The 16,904-nt window shown below is 39.3% G+C and overlaps 1 protein-coding gene across 1 annotated transcript in view; it reads right to left on the minus strand.

Moving 5' to 3' along the window:
* Nucleotides 1–1,148: 1,148 nt before the first annotated feature.
* The window catches only part of LOC108364787 (uncharacterized), a 99,052-nt gene continuing 83,296 nt past the window's right edge, over nt 1,149–16,904 (minus strand). The window contains exon 3 of the mRNA XM_017618631.1: nt 1,149–1,506. Coding sequence (XP_017474120.1) covers nt 1,149–1,506 — 358 coding nt within the window. The remainder of the gene's footprint in view (nt 1,507–16,904) is intronic.

A 16,904-nucleotide genomic window follows, 5' to 3' on the forward strand; every position in this document is an offset into this window, starting at 1 on the left:
TGTCCGATTTTGCCTATTTTCAATACTATCGGTCCTGCGTCCAAGAGAAGTACACGTACCAAGGTTCGTTAAGATATCTCAATTTTTACTCGAGTTACCGTGTGCACAGACGGACAGACGGACGGACGTTCGGACGGACAGACAGTCACCGCTTAAACGATTTCTCTCTTCATTCAGATCATTCATGTATACATTTGTCTATATCTACCTCGATTCGTTTTTCCTGTTACAAACAACCGTTATGTGAACAAAGTTATAATACCCTTGTGCACAAGTGCGCTCGGGTATAATANTACATTTGTCTATATCTATCTCGATTCGTTTTGCCTGTTACAAACAACCGTTATGTGAACAAAGTTATAATACCCTTGTGCACAAGTGCGCTCGGGTATAATAATGGGCCGTATGAATAAAATCCAAGCCATTGCTTTTTCTCAAAATATCAGACTTTTTATGTTGTTATTGTTGGTTGTACTAGGCTATAATGATCAAATAGGCTCATGTGCAAGAAAAGACAAATGTACCGCAGGGTGATGGTATGAACGCTGCTTAAAAGTTTTAAAGTTTAAATGTTAAGTGTAGTTTAGTAGTTTATTTTTCAAATGTAAGTTTTTCAATGTTTTCACAAAAGTGTTTAAAGTCCGGTATGAGGTTAAAATTGCTAATTGTCCCTGATTAAATACAAAATTTGTTCCTTGTTTTTGTGTGTACAATTGTTTCGTGTACATATCAACAAATTATATTATAATAATAACCTCCTTATATTTGTTTCTTGTCGATATTTAATAAAGAAAACGCCCCAGAAGATGCCAAGGAGGTTGGCGAAACGTCGGGCAGCAAAGTGAAGAAAGTATTTTCTTGCACATGAGCCTATTTGATCATTATAGCCTAGTACAAACAACAATAACAACATAAAATTCAAATTGATCATGAACTCATCGTTATATTATCAGACTTTTTATTTAAATTTATTTGAATAAATCGAGTAAAACGTCTGAAATTTTAACAAAAAGCAATTATTTAGTTTTTATTCATACGGCCCAATATCTTACTAGATCTATCAAATCTCCCACAGCGGCATATAGAGGGGCAAGTAGATTATCAGATAAATAATTTGCCGACAAAGTTTGTCTTTTATAATTTCGATCTTACTTACCTCGCAAGACATGTACAGTAATACTGACTGATTTCGCATTCGAAGGGGCACAAGTATAGTTGCCTGCATGATGAAAATGCACTACTTCTAATGTCAAAATACTAGACGTTGGAGATACTAAATAAGGTGATTGCTGTGGTTTCAATGCAAATCGCAGTGGCTTTTCCGTATAATGGCCGTTGGCTTTACTTTCCATTTGCAAATCACTGTTAAATTTCTTTCCTATGCCAATGAAATATTTTTCAGAGAAAATGTGTAGATCATCGTCCACAGTAGTATCAGCTACAGTAGTAGATATAACAGAAAATCCTTCTTGTGAGTCATAGTTCACCATTTTATTGTTATGATACCTAAGTAAGAGGGATATATATACATTTGTGTTAAAAAATGCATTGACATTAAGGTAAAAATGAAAATGGTTTTTAAAAATCAGCCGTTTGCACCTTACTTCCCGTTTGCACCGTTAAACACTTGATTTCATTTTAACTTTTTAATTACGTATGGACTAGGGCTGTGCGATTAATTGATTATTCAATATTTTAATTAATCATAACGTAAATAACTCAATCATTCGATTAATTGGAAATTACTCAAAAGTTCAGCTACAAAAATGTTTGAGTAATTTGCTTTATGATTAATCAACATTATGATTAAAATGAGTAATCAGTATTTCGAAGTACTCTTAACATATAAAGCAATTGAAGTTCCTTGATACTTTGAAACAGAGCTGTTAAATTTTCATTACGATTAGTAATCATTATTTTTTCGCATTTTTAATTTAATTTTAATAATTATTTTAATTTTCTTATATAACCCAGCCATTATAATTAATTATTAATTGTAATTATCAAAAATAATAATGACTAATTGCCATTTTTTTTGTATTATTTGATTAGTTTTAATTAATTGATTGTTTTTAATCATTTGATTATATCCAATTATGTGATTATTTTTCCAAATAGATGAAGCTGTGTTCGGCAAGCAAATTTTTATAAGTTAGTATTAACTCATTAAACGCGAAAGTAAAAGAGGAAATTTAGGGGAACCAAACTTTGGAGGATACTAAAAGTGAGGATATGTATAATAAAAAGTTTCGACCTCTATAAAGGGGTGTCTGTACGAGCTGAAACATATATGTAACACTCTTGAGTCTTTGTTATGTAATAAAAATTAGCGTAAAAACACTATTAGTCTGTGAAATTCGTTGATGCAAGAACACCAAAAATATCTGTTTAAAACTTTTTAAAAAGTTTACCTCATACTGTTTTCAGGTAAAAAAATGAAATCAAATGAGAACCCCCTAATTTGATGGTGATTTGAAAGGTGAAGGCAACTTTTTTTTATCCAACGAAATAATTTTTCCTCGATTTTCTATCTCAAAGGCTTTAAAATGCTGTTAAATCTATTTCGCTAGATGTTTTTGTTTTCGAGATATAAAATTTTGTCAATATCTACACTGTGCGGTGTTTAACATGAACTTTTAATTTGCTAATTTCTTATATATAGTTCACACCAGTGATGGGCACACCTAAATACTTTTGTACTTAAAGTACCACTTTGGGTACTAAATACACAAATACTTAGTATTTGGAGATGAGTAAATATTCAAGTAAAATGAATTTACTTTCGAGAGTAATTTCGGGATTTTTGGCACTTTCGGAACTCATTCCAGAATTTTGGGAATAATTTCAGATTTTAGGGAGTTTTTCGGGATTTTTGGGACTTTCAGAACCATTTTTGGATATTTGTAACTTGCGGAACCATTTCGAGATTTTTGGGACTAATTTAGGCACTTTGAGACTTTCGGGACTATTTCAGGATTTTTGCGACTATTTCGTAATTCTCGGAAATGATTTCGGGATTTTTGGGACTAATTTTGGGACTTTTGGGGCTTTCGGGAGTATATCGATTTTTTTGGGATTTCTTTTGGATTTTTTAGACTTTCGGGACCATTTCGAGGTTTTCAGGAGTATTTCGGGTTTTTGAACTAATTTCGGATCTTTGGGACCTTCGGGACTATTTCTCCATTTTTGGAATTTTGGGACTTTGAGAACTATTTAGGGATTTTTGGGACTTATTTCGGATTTTTGTAACTGTCGGAACTATTGCGGTATTCTTGGAACTAATTTCGGGACTGTTGGGACTTTCAAGGCTATTTAGGGATTTTGGGACTCTTGGGACTATTTCGGGATTATCGGGAGTAATTTAGGTATTTTTGGGACTTTCGAGACTATTTAAAGATTTTTGGGACTTATTTTGGATTTTTGAAACTTTCGGGTCTATTTCGGGATTTTCGGGAGTAATTTCCGGACTTTTGGGAATTTTGGACTTTTTGGAACTTTTGGGACTATTTCGGGATTCTCGGAACTGATTTCGGGACTTTCGGGATTATTTTAGAGTTTTTGGGAATAATTTCGGATTTTTGGGACTGCCTGGATTTAGATATTTTCAAAACTACTTTGGAGCTTTTGGGACTTCCGGGATCCCTGGGGCTAGTTTCGGGAATTTTGGGACTTTATGAAATAGTTTCGAAAGTCTTAAAGTTCCTAAATTAGTCCCAAATGGCCCCGAAAGTCTCAAAAATCAAAAAATAGTCCCGAAAGTCCCAAAAATCCGAAATTAGTCCCAAAAATCCCCAAACGGCCTCAAATGTCCCAAAACACTAAAAATAGACCCAAAAACTCTGAGGTAGTCTCAAAAATTCCGAAACTAGTCCCAAGAACCCCGAAATTCCCAAAATTAGTTCCGAGACTCAAAATAGTCCCGAAAGTCCTGAAATTCGTCATTATAAGCGCGAAATAGTTTCGAAAGCCGCAAAAATTCCGAAATACTCCCGAAAGTCCCAAAAAAGACCCGAAAGTTCTAAAAATCTAAAATAAGTCCAAAAAATCTGGAAATAGCTCGAATGTCCCAAAAATACCTAAATTACTCCCTAAAGAATCCCGAAATAGTCCCGAAAGTTCCAAAAATCCGAAATAAGTCCAAAATTCCTAAATTATTCCCAAAAATGGAGGAATAGCCCCAACAATTCGAAATTATCCCAAAAATCCCGTAGTACTCCTGAAACCCCCGAAATGGTCCCGAAAGTCTCAAAATTCCAAAAGTCCCAAAAAAATCGATATACTCCCTAAAGCTCCAAAAGTCCCGAAATTAGTCCCAAAATAGCAAAATCAGTTCAGCGAATTACGAAATAGTCCCGAAAATACCAAACATCCTGAAATAGTTCCGTAAGTCCCAAAGTTCCTAAATTAGTCCCAAAAATTCCGAAAAAGACCCGAAAGTTCCAAAAATCCTAAATTATTCCCAAAAATCTGGAAATAGTGCCGAAAGTCCCAAAAATACCTAAATTACTCCAGATAATCCCGAACTAGTCCCGAGAGTCCCAAAAATCCGAAATTAGTCCCAAAAAACCCTAAATAGCCCTGAAGGTCCCAACAGTCCCGAAATTATTCTCAAGAATCCCGAAAACCCCGTAAATCCGAAATAAGCCCCAAAAATCTGGAAATAGTCCCCATACAAGCTTTGAATTTATTTACTTATTATGCGGAGTACCGTTGGCCTAAGTTAGAGCATTTTTATTTCTTGCACAAGCGCAGTGCGACTTGCCTGCGCTACTTGCTTATAGCAACAAACCTTTAATAAAAAATTACTACCGTATTATATAGCATACAATATTGTATACATACATACATATATTGCGATATTGAAAGTGTTTGTAATGAGAAAGTTCACGCTACAGAAAAAGGTAATTGTGGTGTTTTATCTAAGTTGTATACCGGTAGCGCCCAATAAATCTCGATCAATTATTCTTTCGGTAGGAAAAAATTAAAATGTTTCACATTGATTTGATCCCTTTTGTGAGTTAGAAAAGGGGAACAGATTTGTATGAGATTTCTTTTCGTATAAATATGCTCTAATTATCGAGAAGTACGCCTTCCAAATATATCCTATCAGAAGTATATAAAATGTGGATATCTTTAAAACAGGAGCAGCTAGGATTTCAATTTAAGCGGATTCTTAACCTTAAGATATCAACAAATACAACCCTGCTTTCAGATTTTGTCGACATTTTTATGCAACCTATCTTCGCTTCCTGCCCACCGTGCCCAAAGGCCGATATAAGTCCCAAAAATCGAAAAATAGTCCCGGAGTCCCAAAAATTTCGAAATTACTCCCGAGAATTGCAAAATACTGCCGAAAGTCCCAAAAATCCCGATATTAGTTCCGAGAATCCCGAAAGCCCAAAAATCCCGAAACAGTTCCGAAAGTCCTAAAAACTTGAAATTAGTCCAGAAATTGTCCAGGAGTCCCAAAATGCCCGAGAATCTCAAAATTCTCGCGAAAATCCCGCTATTAATTCCGAGAATCCAGAAAGTCCCAAAAATCCCGAAACTAGTTCCAAAAATCCCTAAATATTGTGAAAGTCGTCTCGAAAAACCCGNCAAGAATCCCAAAAGTCCAAATTTCCCGAAAATAGTTCCAAAAATCCCTAAATATTGTGAAAGTCGTCTCGAAAATCCCCATATTAGTTCCGAGAATCCCGAAAATCTCAAATCCTAAATCCCTAAAAATTACTAAATAGCTTCGAAAATCCCAAAATAGTCCCGAAAACCCCGAAATAGTCTTGAAAATCCTGATTTAGTCTGAAGAATCTCTCAAATCCCGAAACATTTCTCAAATTGAGGTGTGGTGAGTTTAGGTGAGGTGTGGTGAGAACGGGTGTGATGAGTTCAACTATGGTGAGTAAAGATTTGGTGGATTTTGGTGTAGCAGTAGAACGTGCGGTGAGTTTGTATGTGGTGAGTTGATTTGAGGAGAGGTGAAGTGAGTTGTGGTAAAGTAAGTTGAGGTGAGTGTAAGGTGAGGTGTTAATTCTCTAGAGTTCTCCTAAATTATACAGTATTTAGTTTGAAAGTAAAGTAAAGTACCGAGGTATTTAGTCTATGGGTCTAAGTACCTTGGTACTTTAGTGAAAGTATTTTGCATCCCCAAGGTACATGGGGACTTTGGTACAGAGTATTTAGCGTCTACTAAATACTTTCGTCTTTTGTACTTTGGCATATAGCAGCTCCTAAATACTCAAGTATTTCTTACTTTAATATCTAATAGCTCCTAAATACCTAAATATTTTTTACATGGGTATTTACCAGCTCCTAAATACCTAAGTATTGTTTACTTGGGTATTTAGCAGCGCCTAAATACCTAAGTAAATAGTACTTGGGTATTTAGCAGCTCCTAAATACCTAAGTAAATAGTACTTTGGTATTTACAACAACACAAAATACCTAAATACTTTTGTACTTAGTATTTAATACTTAGTAAATACAATTTTGCCCATCACTGGTTCACACTACAGCATTAACCACAGAAATTACATTCCCGAGCATTATACAAATTATTATTCACAAGTTGAAACAAAAAATAATAATAATCAAATATTATATTAATCGTATAATTAAAAAAATCAAAAACAATTCAAAATAATCATAAAACAATATCAATGATTCAATTAAATAAAATCAAAAATAATTGAATATAATCAAATAATTATATTAATCATGTAATAATAAATTTCATAAATAATTGAAAATAAGCAAAAATAACAAAATATTTAGTTATGTAATCAAAATTAATTAATTAAATTTTTTTGAAAGTAGTTAATGATTAATCATTAAAAAGGTGCAAATAATCGTATTTAATCATTAAATGGTTACCCAAGAAAAACATGCTTTAATTCAAAATCATTATGATTCGCAGGGCGTGGGTACCCGCGTTAGTTGTGGGCGGCGGAGCGGCGACTGTCTGGGTGTTGCTACTATGCTCCTGGCCTTGTGGGGGTGTGAACGGGTGCGCTTATTGCGGCTCGACTTTGGTGGCAGGCCCTGACGGCGGCGATGGGGGCGGTCGAGATGGTGGAGTTGTGTGGGTGGCTCTATAGCACCGTTAAGGGCACTGCGAGGATGACTCGGTCGCCCTGACGTGATCACTGCGGCGATGAACGTAGGTGGGGACTGCTCCACTCACGTTTTACACAAAACTGATTAATGTCAGCACCGCATTTTCTAACGAAACCGATACTAGCTCCCGAGCGATAAAACAAACGCACTTGGTTCGTGGATAAGAATATATTTCAATTTATTTTAAATAGAGTTCAAAGAAATTGTTTAACTTTACAAAAAAGGACTATGCGACTGCTCGGATGTCGATGTGAGAAATTTTGTGTGTAAAATATGTGTTTTTGACAGCTGGCGATCGTTCAAGTGAGCGAGTAGCGCACGCGATGCCAACCACCCGGTTGGCTGATAGGTGTGTTCACGTTGCGAGGTAATTATTAGGAGACGAGTAAAGTTCCATTTCATAGATATAATTCAGTCTACCTAACTCAATAATTACAAAAGGTTAAAGTGCGGTGCGTGCGCTAGTCACTCACTTGAATATCCTGCCCCGCCTAGGCGCGCTAGATGGCAGTGCCATATTCAACTGCTCTAGCGCTCTAATGGCCTCATTTATAAACCGATTTGCCATCCTTTCTCAATATGCAGCGGTATGGAGCCCTGTTGAAGAACGTTTGACGGTGCGTGGTTGCGGAATGGTGGTTGCAGTCGGGTTGTAGAGATGGGTAGCGGCCTGGGTGGGTGCTTTGCGACGATCGCGAGCATTTGAGCGGGATGCAGGCGTCAGAGGTGTTTGAGGTGGAGGCGCGGCGATACGGCGATGTGGCTGCGGTGGCGGCGGGCCCGATGAAGCATCGTCTAGTGCGGCAGCGCACAGATCCTGCACGTGACCTGGGATGTGCATTCGCTGGTAGCGTGCGACAGTGCTAGACAGTTGGTGCAGTAGTTATGGGCCCGCGCTAACAAGTACCGCTGCGCTGGATACATCCTTTTAAAGAGCGCGCATGTTCGTAGCGCGTGGTGCCATGCGAAAACTCGGCACTTCTGATAGTCGAGGCTTGGGCGCTCCCGGCGGTTGCCAGCGGCCACAAACATCTGCGAGCGAAGTGATGTTCTTAGTGCTGGTGTGGGTGCTGAATCCATTCACGTCTGTAAATAGTTGTATATATATCATTTTAGTGGGACGTATATCGAGTATCGTGGGTAATAAGATAGAGAAGTATATAATTGTTATTTTGAGGAAAAGGCGAGTATGGTGATTGGAGGAGAGACACACTTACGGAGAAAGTAGTTTGTGGTATAAGTAACGAATAACGATAGTGGTGTAGGGTTAATCGGTCGCACTGGGACTAAGTTGAAGTTCGGCCGGTGAGGTTTCACTATCGGCCGTGTGAGAATTCCGGTTTTGTTGCCTACCTCGACAACACGAATGTGGCCGTCGGTGCCGGGCCGTGTCCTTCCGATGCGTCCGAGGCACCTCTCAGTGGGCGGGAGCATATCGTCGTTGACGAGGACGCACTCACCGACTTTCGGCTCAATATGGGTGTCTTTCCATCGGTACCGTTTGTAAAGGTCTTTAAGATAGTCCTCTTTCCATCGTCGGCTAAACTGATGGTGTAGAACTTTGACCTTTCCCCACCGATTGAATAGAGATAAGTTTTCATGGTTCGATTCAGGAAGAGACAACTGGGGGGCTCCCTTAAGGAAATGTCCGGGGGTGTGTGCGGTAAAATCTGAGGGGTCCTGAGACAGGGGAGGGATCGCTCGTGAGTTTAACACGGTTTCTATTCTGATTAATAGGGTAGTAAACTCTTCGAGAGTGAATTTATGAGATCCGGCACTCTTCTTGAGATGCATTTTAAAGCTTTTGACTGCGGATTCCCATAAACCGTCCATATGAGGGGCGCTGGGGGGAATAAATTTCCCCCCTATTCCTTGAGCGGTATATTTTTTGACAATTTCCCGGTACTTTTATTTCGAGAAGGCGACGAACTCCTTCTCAGTGGCTCTTTTGGCACCGACAAAGGTTTTTCCGTTGTCACACATAGTGGCAGGATATCCCCACCGTCCAACAAAGCGAGCGAATGCGGTCAGAAAGGCCTCTGAAGTTAAATTCGAGCACAACTCAAGGTGAACCACTTTTGTCGTGAAGCATACAAAAACGGCCACGTAGCCTTTCACGAGGGTGGGCGATCTTAGCATGAAGGCCTTCACCTGGAAGGGGCCAGCAAAATCAACACCCGTTGTGGTGAAGGGCGGAACGAAGGTGCGTTGTGAGGGCGACAAGGCTGCCATTATTTGCGAGCGCATTTGCTGTTTGTGGACAGTGCAGGGTTTGCATTGAAAAATTCACTTTTTTATGAGTGGCTTGAGCCGAGAGATATAAAGCTCCTGTCTGATCGCCTGCTGCATAAGGCGCATTTCGGCGTGCAAGAGTAGTTCATGCAGGAAGCGCAAAAAGAGTGCCGCATATCGGGATTTCTCGGGAATAATGATGGAGTGACGTTCATTGTAGCATAGCGTTGAGTGTGCCAGTCGACCGTTTATACGTAGAAGTCCATCTTTGTTCAGAAATAGGTGTAACGCGATGAGCTGGAGTTTAGTGTTTCGGAAGTCGTCGTGCGCAAAAGGTAAAGAGTGAGCTAAAATGTGGCTTGTTCGGGTCTTCAGAGTTCGTATGAGTGGCAAAACGTGAGTCAAAACCCGGAGTGCGCGTGGGAAGGAGGAGAAACGATACAGAATGTCGGGTTCTTCTTCGGTGGTATGTAAAGATTCAATTCGGCGTACTTCGGGTGGACTGATGGTTGTGCATCGTGAAGCTTTCGGCCAAGATTACGGGGGGAAGGGTCATTCCGGACCCTTCCACCACAGTGAGGAGGCTGCCAAGTCGAGAGGTTTACATCCTCTTGTGCCCATGTCGGCGGGATTATCGTGAGTTCGTACATGCTGCCAAGTGGCATTTCCGAACAGGTCGATTGTTTGCACGGTTCGAGTCGGTTCTAAGGTTTTCCAGGTATGGGGTGGCTTTTATAACCATGAGAGCACAATTTCGGAGCCAGACACACAAAATCAAAGCTTGCGGGTGGAGATTGAGCTGGGATTGGACGACAGACACTAATTTGGCTAGGAGAAGGGCTCCACATAGTTCGAGACGTAGTAAGCTGGTGCGTTTTAGGGGCGCCACTTTGCCTTTAGAGACTAGGAGGTGGAGAGCTATGTTTTCTCATCGTATCGCTCTAACGTAAATATTGGCGCAATATGACTTCTCCGACGCGTCGCAAAAACCATGCAGCTCGATAGGTTGGCTTGGAGAGTAGTTGACCCAACTAGGAATTTGGATTGCTGTTATAGCTTTTATGTTGTTTGCGAACTGCGTCCACTTGACGAGACGTATGGGTATTACCTGTTCATCCCAGTCGGTTCCATCAAGCCATAGCCCCTGCACGAGAATTTTGGCTTGAATCGTTATCGGCGCTAGCCATCCTGCGGAGTCATAAAGTTTGGCGACAGAGGAGAGGAGTTGTCGCTTCGTGCTCGATGTGGTTACTGGGATGGATTCAACGGTATATGAAAACGCATCTTTTATGGCATTCCATTGGATCCCCAGCGTTTTCGTCGTACTTGGCTTTTCGAATTTGAGAAACTGTGAATCGAGCACGTCGGCGATGGGAACGGTTTTGAGAATGTCAGGATGGTTGGCCGTGATTTTCTTGAGGGGGAAGCCTGCCAACAGAAGAGCTTGTCTGACTTGAAAAAGGGATTCAGAGGCTGAGAGAATAGAGTGCCCACCCGAAAGTATGTCGTCTACATATGTTTCGCTCATTAGTATTGGGGACGCCAGCATGAGTGTGTCTTTTATATCTTTAGAGTTCGTGCAGGGTGCGTATTGCGAGATAAGTTGAGACCGAGCGTAACGGTTTTTAGTTTGAAATCTTGCATTGGACCTTTTGGGGAGGAGCGAAATATGATTCTCTGGTAATCTTGGTCCTCATCATGTAATAGTATTTGGCGGTACATTTTTTCTACATCGCCATTAAAGACAAATTGGTACGTGCGCCATTTGATGTTTAATAGCATCACAACGGGTTGGAGGGTTGGCCCGGTGTAGAGGACATCGTTTAACGAGTTACCGGAAGTTGATTTTTTCGGTGCATTAACCTTTGTCGTTCTTTTTTCAGGTTTTACAACCGCGTGGTAAGGTAAATATAATGACAAGTATTTGTTTCCTGAGGATTTCTCATAGGAAGTTGTTTCTTTCATATGACCTAGTGTTATATTTTCCTCGAGGACTTGGTCGTACTAGGATTTTAGCTCGCCTTTTTTGAGAAGATTTTTCTCCATGCTGAGAAATGGCTGGAGAGCTGGGATGCGAGATTAACCCAAGGCGAGTTGGTCTGGGAAACTGTGCTTAAATGGGAGTCGCACTTCGTAACGACCGTCAGATGTACGTGATGTGGTGGATATATAAAAATTTTCACATACTCAGTCCTCAGAATTGAGAGATTTGGGAGTGGGGATTTCTTCAAGTTCCCAAAATTTTCGAAGTTGGGAATTGAGATTCTCATTTGAGACTTCTTCTACTTGCTTCGAAAACGAGCTTATTTGAGTTGGGACTTGACCATTAAGGATCCACCAAAATATGGTGTTCTGTGCTAATAGGTTTTTGGAGAGTTTTTCAACCCCTTCTAGAACGATTTATGGGATCAGGTCGCTGCCTATGACTAAGTCAATGGGATGGGGAGTGGCAATTTGCGTCTGCTAGGGTGAGATGAAACCATTTTTCCCGTTGTTCTTGAGTTGGTTGGAACTTGGGTAGCAATTTTGTTAGCTGTGGGAGGACGATTGCTTTTGCTTTGATCCGTGTGGTCAAATCGTTTGAGACTAGAACCAGAGAGCATAGTTTTTTCGAGGTTTGGACTACCCTTCCGTCCATTCCTGAGATTTCGAAATTGGAGGTTCGACATGGTAGTCTCAATTTGAGTTGCGCTGTGGAGGAGATGAAGCTCCGTTCTGACCCCTGATCAATGAGGGTTCTTAGTTTGAGGAGTTCACCTCTGTGTTCAACGGAGACGATTGCCGTCGGGAGTAGTATTTTTTTTGCATTTTCAGAGTAGAAACATTGTACCTGGGACTTATTGGAACACGAGGGTTGCTCGTCTCGTTCTTCCGGAGTCTGAGGAGTTTGGAGGCTCACATTGGTGGAGGTGGTAGTTTCCACTTGAGATGAGGCCCTATGCACTCGGGGTGTTGATGAATTTTTTGAGAGTGCGTCATCATGGAGTGATGAGTTGTGCCGTTCTTGGCAATGAGCACAATTGTGAGGGCTTCTGCAATCTTTAATTAAATGCGATTGAGATAAGTAGTTTAAGTACATGTGATTATCTGTCGCAAATTTTTTCCGATCCTGAATTGACAGTATTTTGAAGCGAGAGCAGCTATAAATGGGATGCTGGGAGGTTTTGCATAATGGACATAAATACATTGTGCGCTGCTCCGTCATATGAGATTGGATCTTTGAATGGGATTTATTGTGAGTGTCATGGGAATTATTGCTCTTAAATGCGTACGGGTTTTGTGTGGGGTAGCTTGTATGCGGGGGGATCGATTTAACCTTGGCTGGGCGCCATTGATTTACTCTTTCTACCACCTCATAGCGAGTAGTCAGAAACTGCTTCATCTGGGACCAGTTGGGGAGGCCTTTTCTGGAGATTGTTCCCACAGAGTTACTGTGTTCTCCGGAAGTATGGAGGTGACCAGATAGATGAGGATGGGGTTCAAACTCTCTGTCGAAACTTGCTGGGTAGCGAGGATTTGCAGGCAATTATTTACAGAAGATTGTAATCTCTGTATATCCTCGCTATTTTCAACTTGAGTTGGTTTCAAATTCATTAGGGGTTTTATTTGGTTATCTACCAAGACTCTGCGATTTTCATATCGCGCTCTTTGGGCTTCCCATGCCAATTCGAAGTTGTCATCACTTAACGGGAATTGTTTGACTATTTGGCCGGCTTTGCCTTGCATTTTATCTTACTTACAGGAGGTGGTACAATTTCTGAGCTTTTGTGAGTTTCGGGGGGTTCATGTAGACCGCGGTGAACATGTCACGGAAGGACGGCCATTGTTCATAACCCCCGTAAAATACCTCAGTGTCGCAAGGAGGGACTTTTAAGCTGAAGCCTGTTTCATCTTTGTGTTGTGATGTACCGGCATGGGGAATGGGATCACTCGGTTGTTTGAGTAACAGAAGTTGGTCACCTATCTGGGCTTTTGTGTCTTCATACATTATAAGACAAGACCCGTATTTATTGTACGTGGCTGACTTGAAATCTTCTGGGAGATCCTGATTCTCGGTTTCTAAGACCGTATCGTAAGAGATTTGGACCCGATTCCAAAAGTTATCGCCGTTATTGTCTTTAATTTTTAGACTTGCCTTGGATTGGGGTGGACTTCAAACGAGTACAGTAGTCCATGAAATGATCTGTTCCTGATATAAATTTAATAGAAGCGAACGATTGCTTGGATTTCTTCGTGGTTGACTTTCCACTTGTATGCGTTGAGCGTTGGGACCCCGTGGAAGTACCTTGGGTTTTTTCATCGTCACTCATCTTTGGGCTTTTTGATTTATCTATTTGAGGGGCACCAAGCATTTGTTAAATCAAGAGAAAAAGGAAGTGAGTTGATCAGTTATGATAAATAAAACGACCGCAATATAGTGTTCGCAACACGAGAAGTAATAGAACAATTTGTCGCTTCGAAATATGTGTTCGTACCACTGTGCCCGCTTGAGCAAAAAAAATCAATCACCGTACCGCACTTTTGTTATATGTGCATATATGTAATGTATATATGTATATATAAGTATATATTAATATTTTATGAGGGGTTTGAGATAAGCTGATATTTGGGGAGTTTATTAACTTTTAACTATTTAATATTGAGGTGAACGTTTGTGTGTGTGCATATATGTATGCGCGCTCATATATCAAAATTTATGTGTGGAAAAAAATGAGAGAGCAAGTAAACACTCGCAGTTATTTTCACTTTGTTCGAAAATATAGGGCGTGGGTACCTGCGTTAGTTGTGGGCGGTGGAGCGGCGAATCTCTGGGGGTTGCTGCTATGCTCCTGGCCTTGTGGGGGTGCGAGCGGGTGCGCTTACTGCGGCTCGACTTTGGTGGCAGACCCTGACGGCGGCGATGGGGGGGCGGTCGTGATGGTGGAGTTTTGTGGGTAGGCTCTATAGCACCGTTGAGGGCACTGCGAGGATGACTCGGTAGCCACTGCGACCATGAACCTAGGTGGGGACTGCTTCACTCACGTTTTACACAAAACTTGGTGTACTATTTTGAATAATATTAGCACCGAATTTAATAACGAAACCGATACTAGCTCCCGAGCGATAAAACAAATGCACTTGGTTCGCGGATAAGAATATACTTCAATTTATTTTAAACAGAGTTCAAAGAGATTGTTTAACTTTACAAAAAAGGACTATGCGACCGCTCGGATGTCGATGTGAAAAATTTTGAGTGTAAAATATGTGTTTTTGACAGCTGGCGATCGTTCAAGTGAGCGAGTAGCGCACGCGTTGCCAACCTCCCGGTTGGCTAATAGGTGTGTTCAAGTTGCGAGGTAATTATTAGGAGACGAGTAAAGTTCCATTTCATAGATATAATTAAGTCTACCTAATTCAATAAATACAAATGGTTAAAGTGGGGTGCGTGCCCTAGTCACTCACTTGAACAATGATCATTAATCATTATTTAACAGGTCTGCTTTGAAAACAGCGTTTCTGTTTTCAAAAAGTAAAATGAAATATTTTTTTCATACACAGAATGTAAAAAAGAAAATAAGCATTTTCCAAAGCAAACTCTTTTAACGAGCAAAATTAATTTTTTTGAGTAACCGTATTTCAAGTAACTCGTTTAATCATCGTTTTGAGTAACCAAAATCTTTACCGAATAACTGATTAACCAACTTGCTCGAGTAATCGAATAATCGCACAGCCATAGTAAGTACTAATAGAGCAAGAGCCCGCGACGGCTAGACCTTCGTTATTTTATAAAGGCTGAAAGCTTCTCTATGAACGTACCTACCAAAGGTAATAACGTACACAGACTATGAAATTTGGATAGTGGTGGCTTTGGCAGGTATCAGGTTGTAAAGGTGTATAAAATAGCACCTCAAATTCGTTATAGTATAAAGGTCAGTTTTTATATATTTTAATCGTAATGCTCTTAGAATCTACGTCGTTCATTGCCAGACAATTACCAGGGTTCCTACCCTGTGCCAGACACCCTTAAACTATGATAAATTGTACTTATACTTTCGTTATGGTATTAAAGCTGATTTCTATATATGTCGCTAGGGGAGCTATCAAAAGATGTTTCCTCACTTGCCAGACAGTTTCGATGGTTCTTTCATCTTGTCAGACACATTAAAGGGCTTAGGTGCGAGCATGAAAAAACTGATAAAAATTATATTTTGTTAGTTACTTATCAGAGTTGGCGGTCTTTAAAAGCTGAATTCCATTTTCTTACAATATTTTTTAACGTCAATGGCTATTAGCTATACAACAAATTTTTTGCAAAATTTGATAAGAAAATAAAAGTAAAATTAGACTAATAATAATAATAGATTGGCGCTAACAAATATCGACGGTCCTCCTATTACGACACAACTCAAAATTTCATATACATACATCAGTAGAGCCAATTAACCCTTTCGCTATTTTGATGCCAAATTGCGCCATGCTTTTTTGAATACTCACAGATTTAACTGAGCTTATATGAAATTATATTTTCATATACAACGCTGTAATGCGAAGTTTTATAAACTATATTTTAATACGGTGTTTTTATTTGTATCCTTAGTAGATGAAAAATTAAAATTTTAAAACTTTACTAAAATATCGATTTTCTTCTGCTTAGAAAGGTCTACATTAAAATACTATATTTTACCAAATAACCCAATAAATTAAAAACAAATAAATATGCTATAGTCTCCAAAATAGTGTCAAATATTGCTAGAACTTGTAATTTAATTTAAAAAAGTAGTAACAAACGCGTGGTATATTTTTAAAATGTGTATGATGCCATATGACATCAATAATATTTGAAGGAACTAAAATCCGCACCAGCAAATAACGATATGTTTGTACTATGAAATTGCAACTGGTAAATTTTTGAAATTAATTATAAAATCTATGCATGTTCCAACTTATTTTATTAAATTTTTGTGGTGTTATTGAATTTGATTTGAATAAAATAAAATACCATTTTAAAAAATCTTTGCATATTTTTTACACCAGTTAGTACAAATGATGCCATATGGATGCATTTTGGAAAGAAATTAAATTGAATGTTATTATATTATGTATTAAGGATCATTTAATAAAAAAAATGGCTTTTTAAAGCCCGAATTTGAAAAGATGTACCGAAAGGGTTAAAGATGTTTCGTAATTTAGCAATAATATGTATGTAACGTAATCATTCCGGACTATTTGCAGTCATTTTGTGGGGAAAATTAGTAAGTTTTCAAACTATGACCTGCCCTAAAGATTTAGGAAGTGTTGGACTGCAAAAATACGAAATAAGTGATTAAATGAAAAAAAAGGTGTGAGTACTAGGTACTCATGTGGTACTTGATGTGTAAACATATGCGTACGGCAAAGCATAAAAGTGCGCTTAAAGTGTGTTTGCATTGTTCAACTTTGCGCTCAACGCCTGCGTTGAACTCACCACAGGGTTGCACGAAAAAAAAGTTGAATACCTAAAAATATCACAATATTCGCCATTCATATTTGCATTCAACTTTTAGTTGAATGGCCTTTCAACTAATCGCTTTCAACAAAGT

Source organism: Rhagoletis zephyria, unplaced genomic scaffold, assembly GCF_001687245.7.
Source record: "Rhagoletis zephyria isolate East Lansing unplaced genomic scaffold, Rhagoletis_zephyria_1.1 Rzeph_scaffold_01672, whole genome shotgun sequence".
NCBI classification, from domain to species: domain Eukaryota; kingdom Metazoa; phylum Arthropoda; class Insecta; order Diptera; family Tephritidae; genus Rhagoletis; species Rhagoletis zephyria.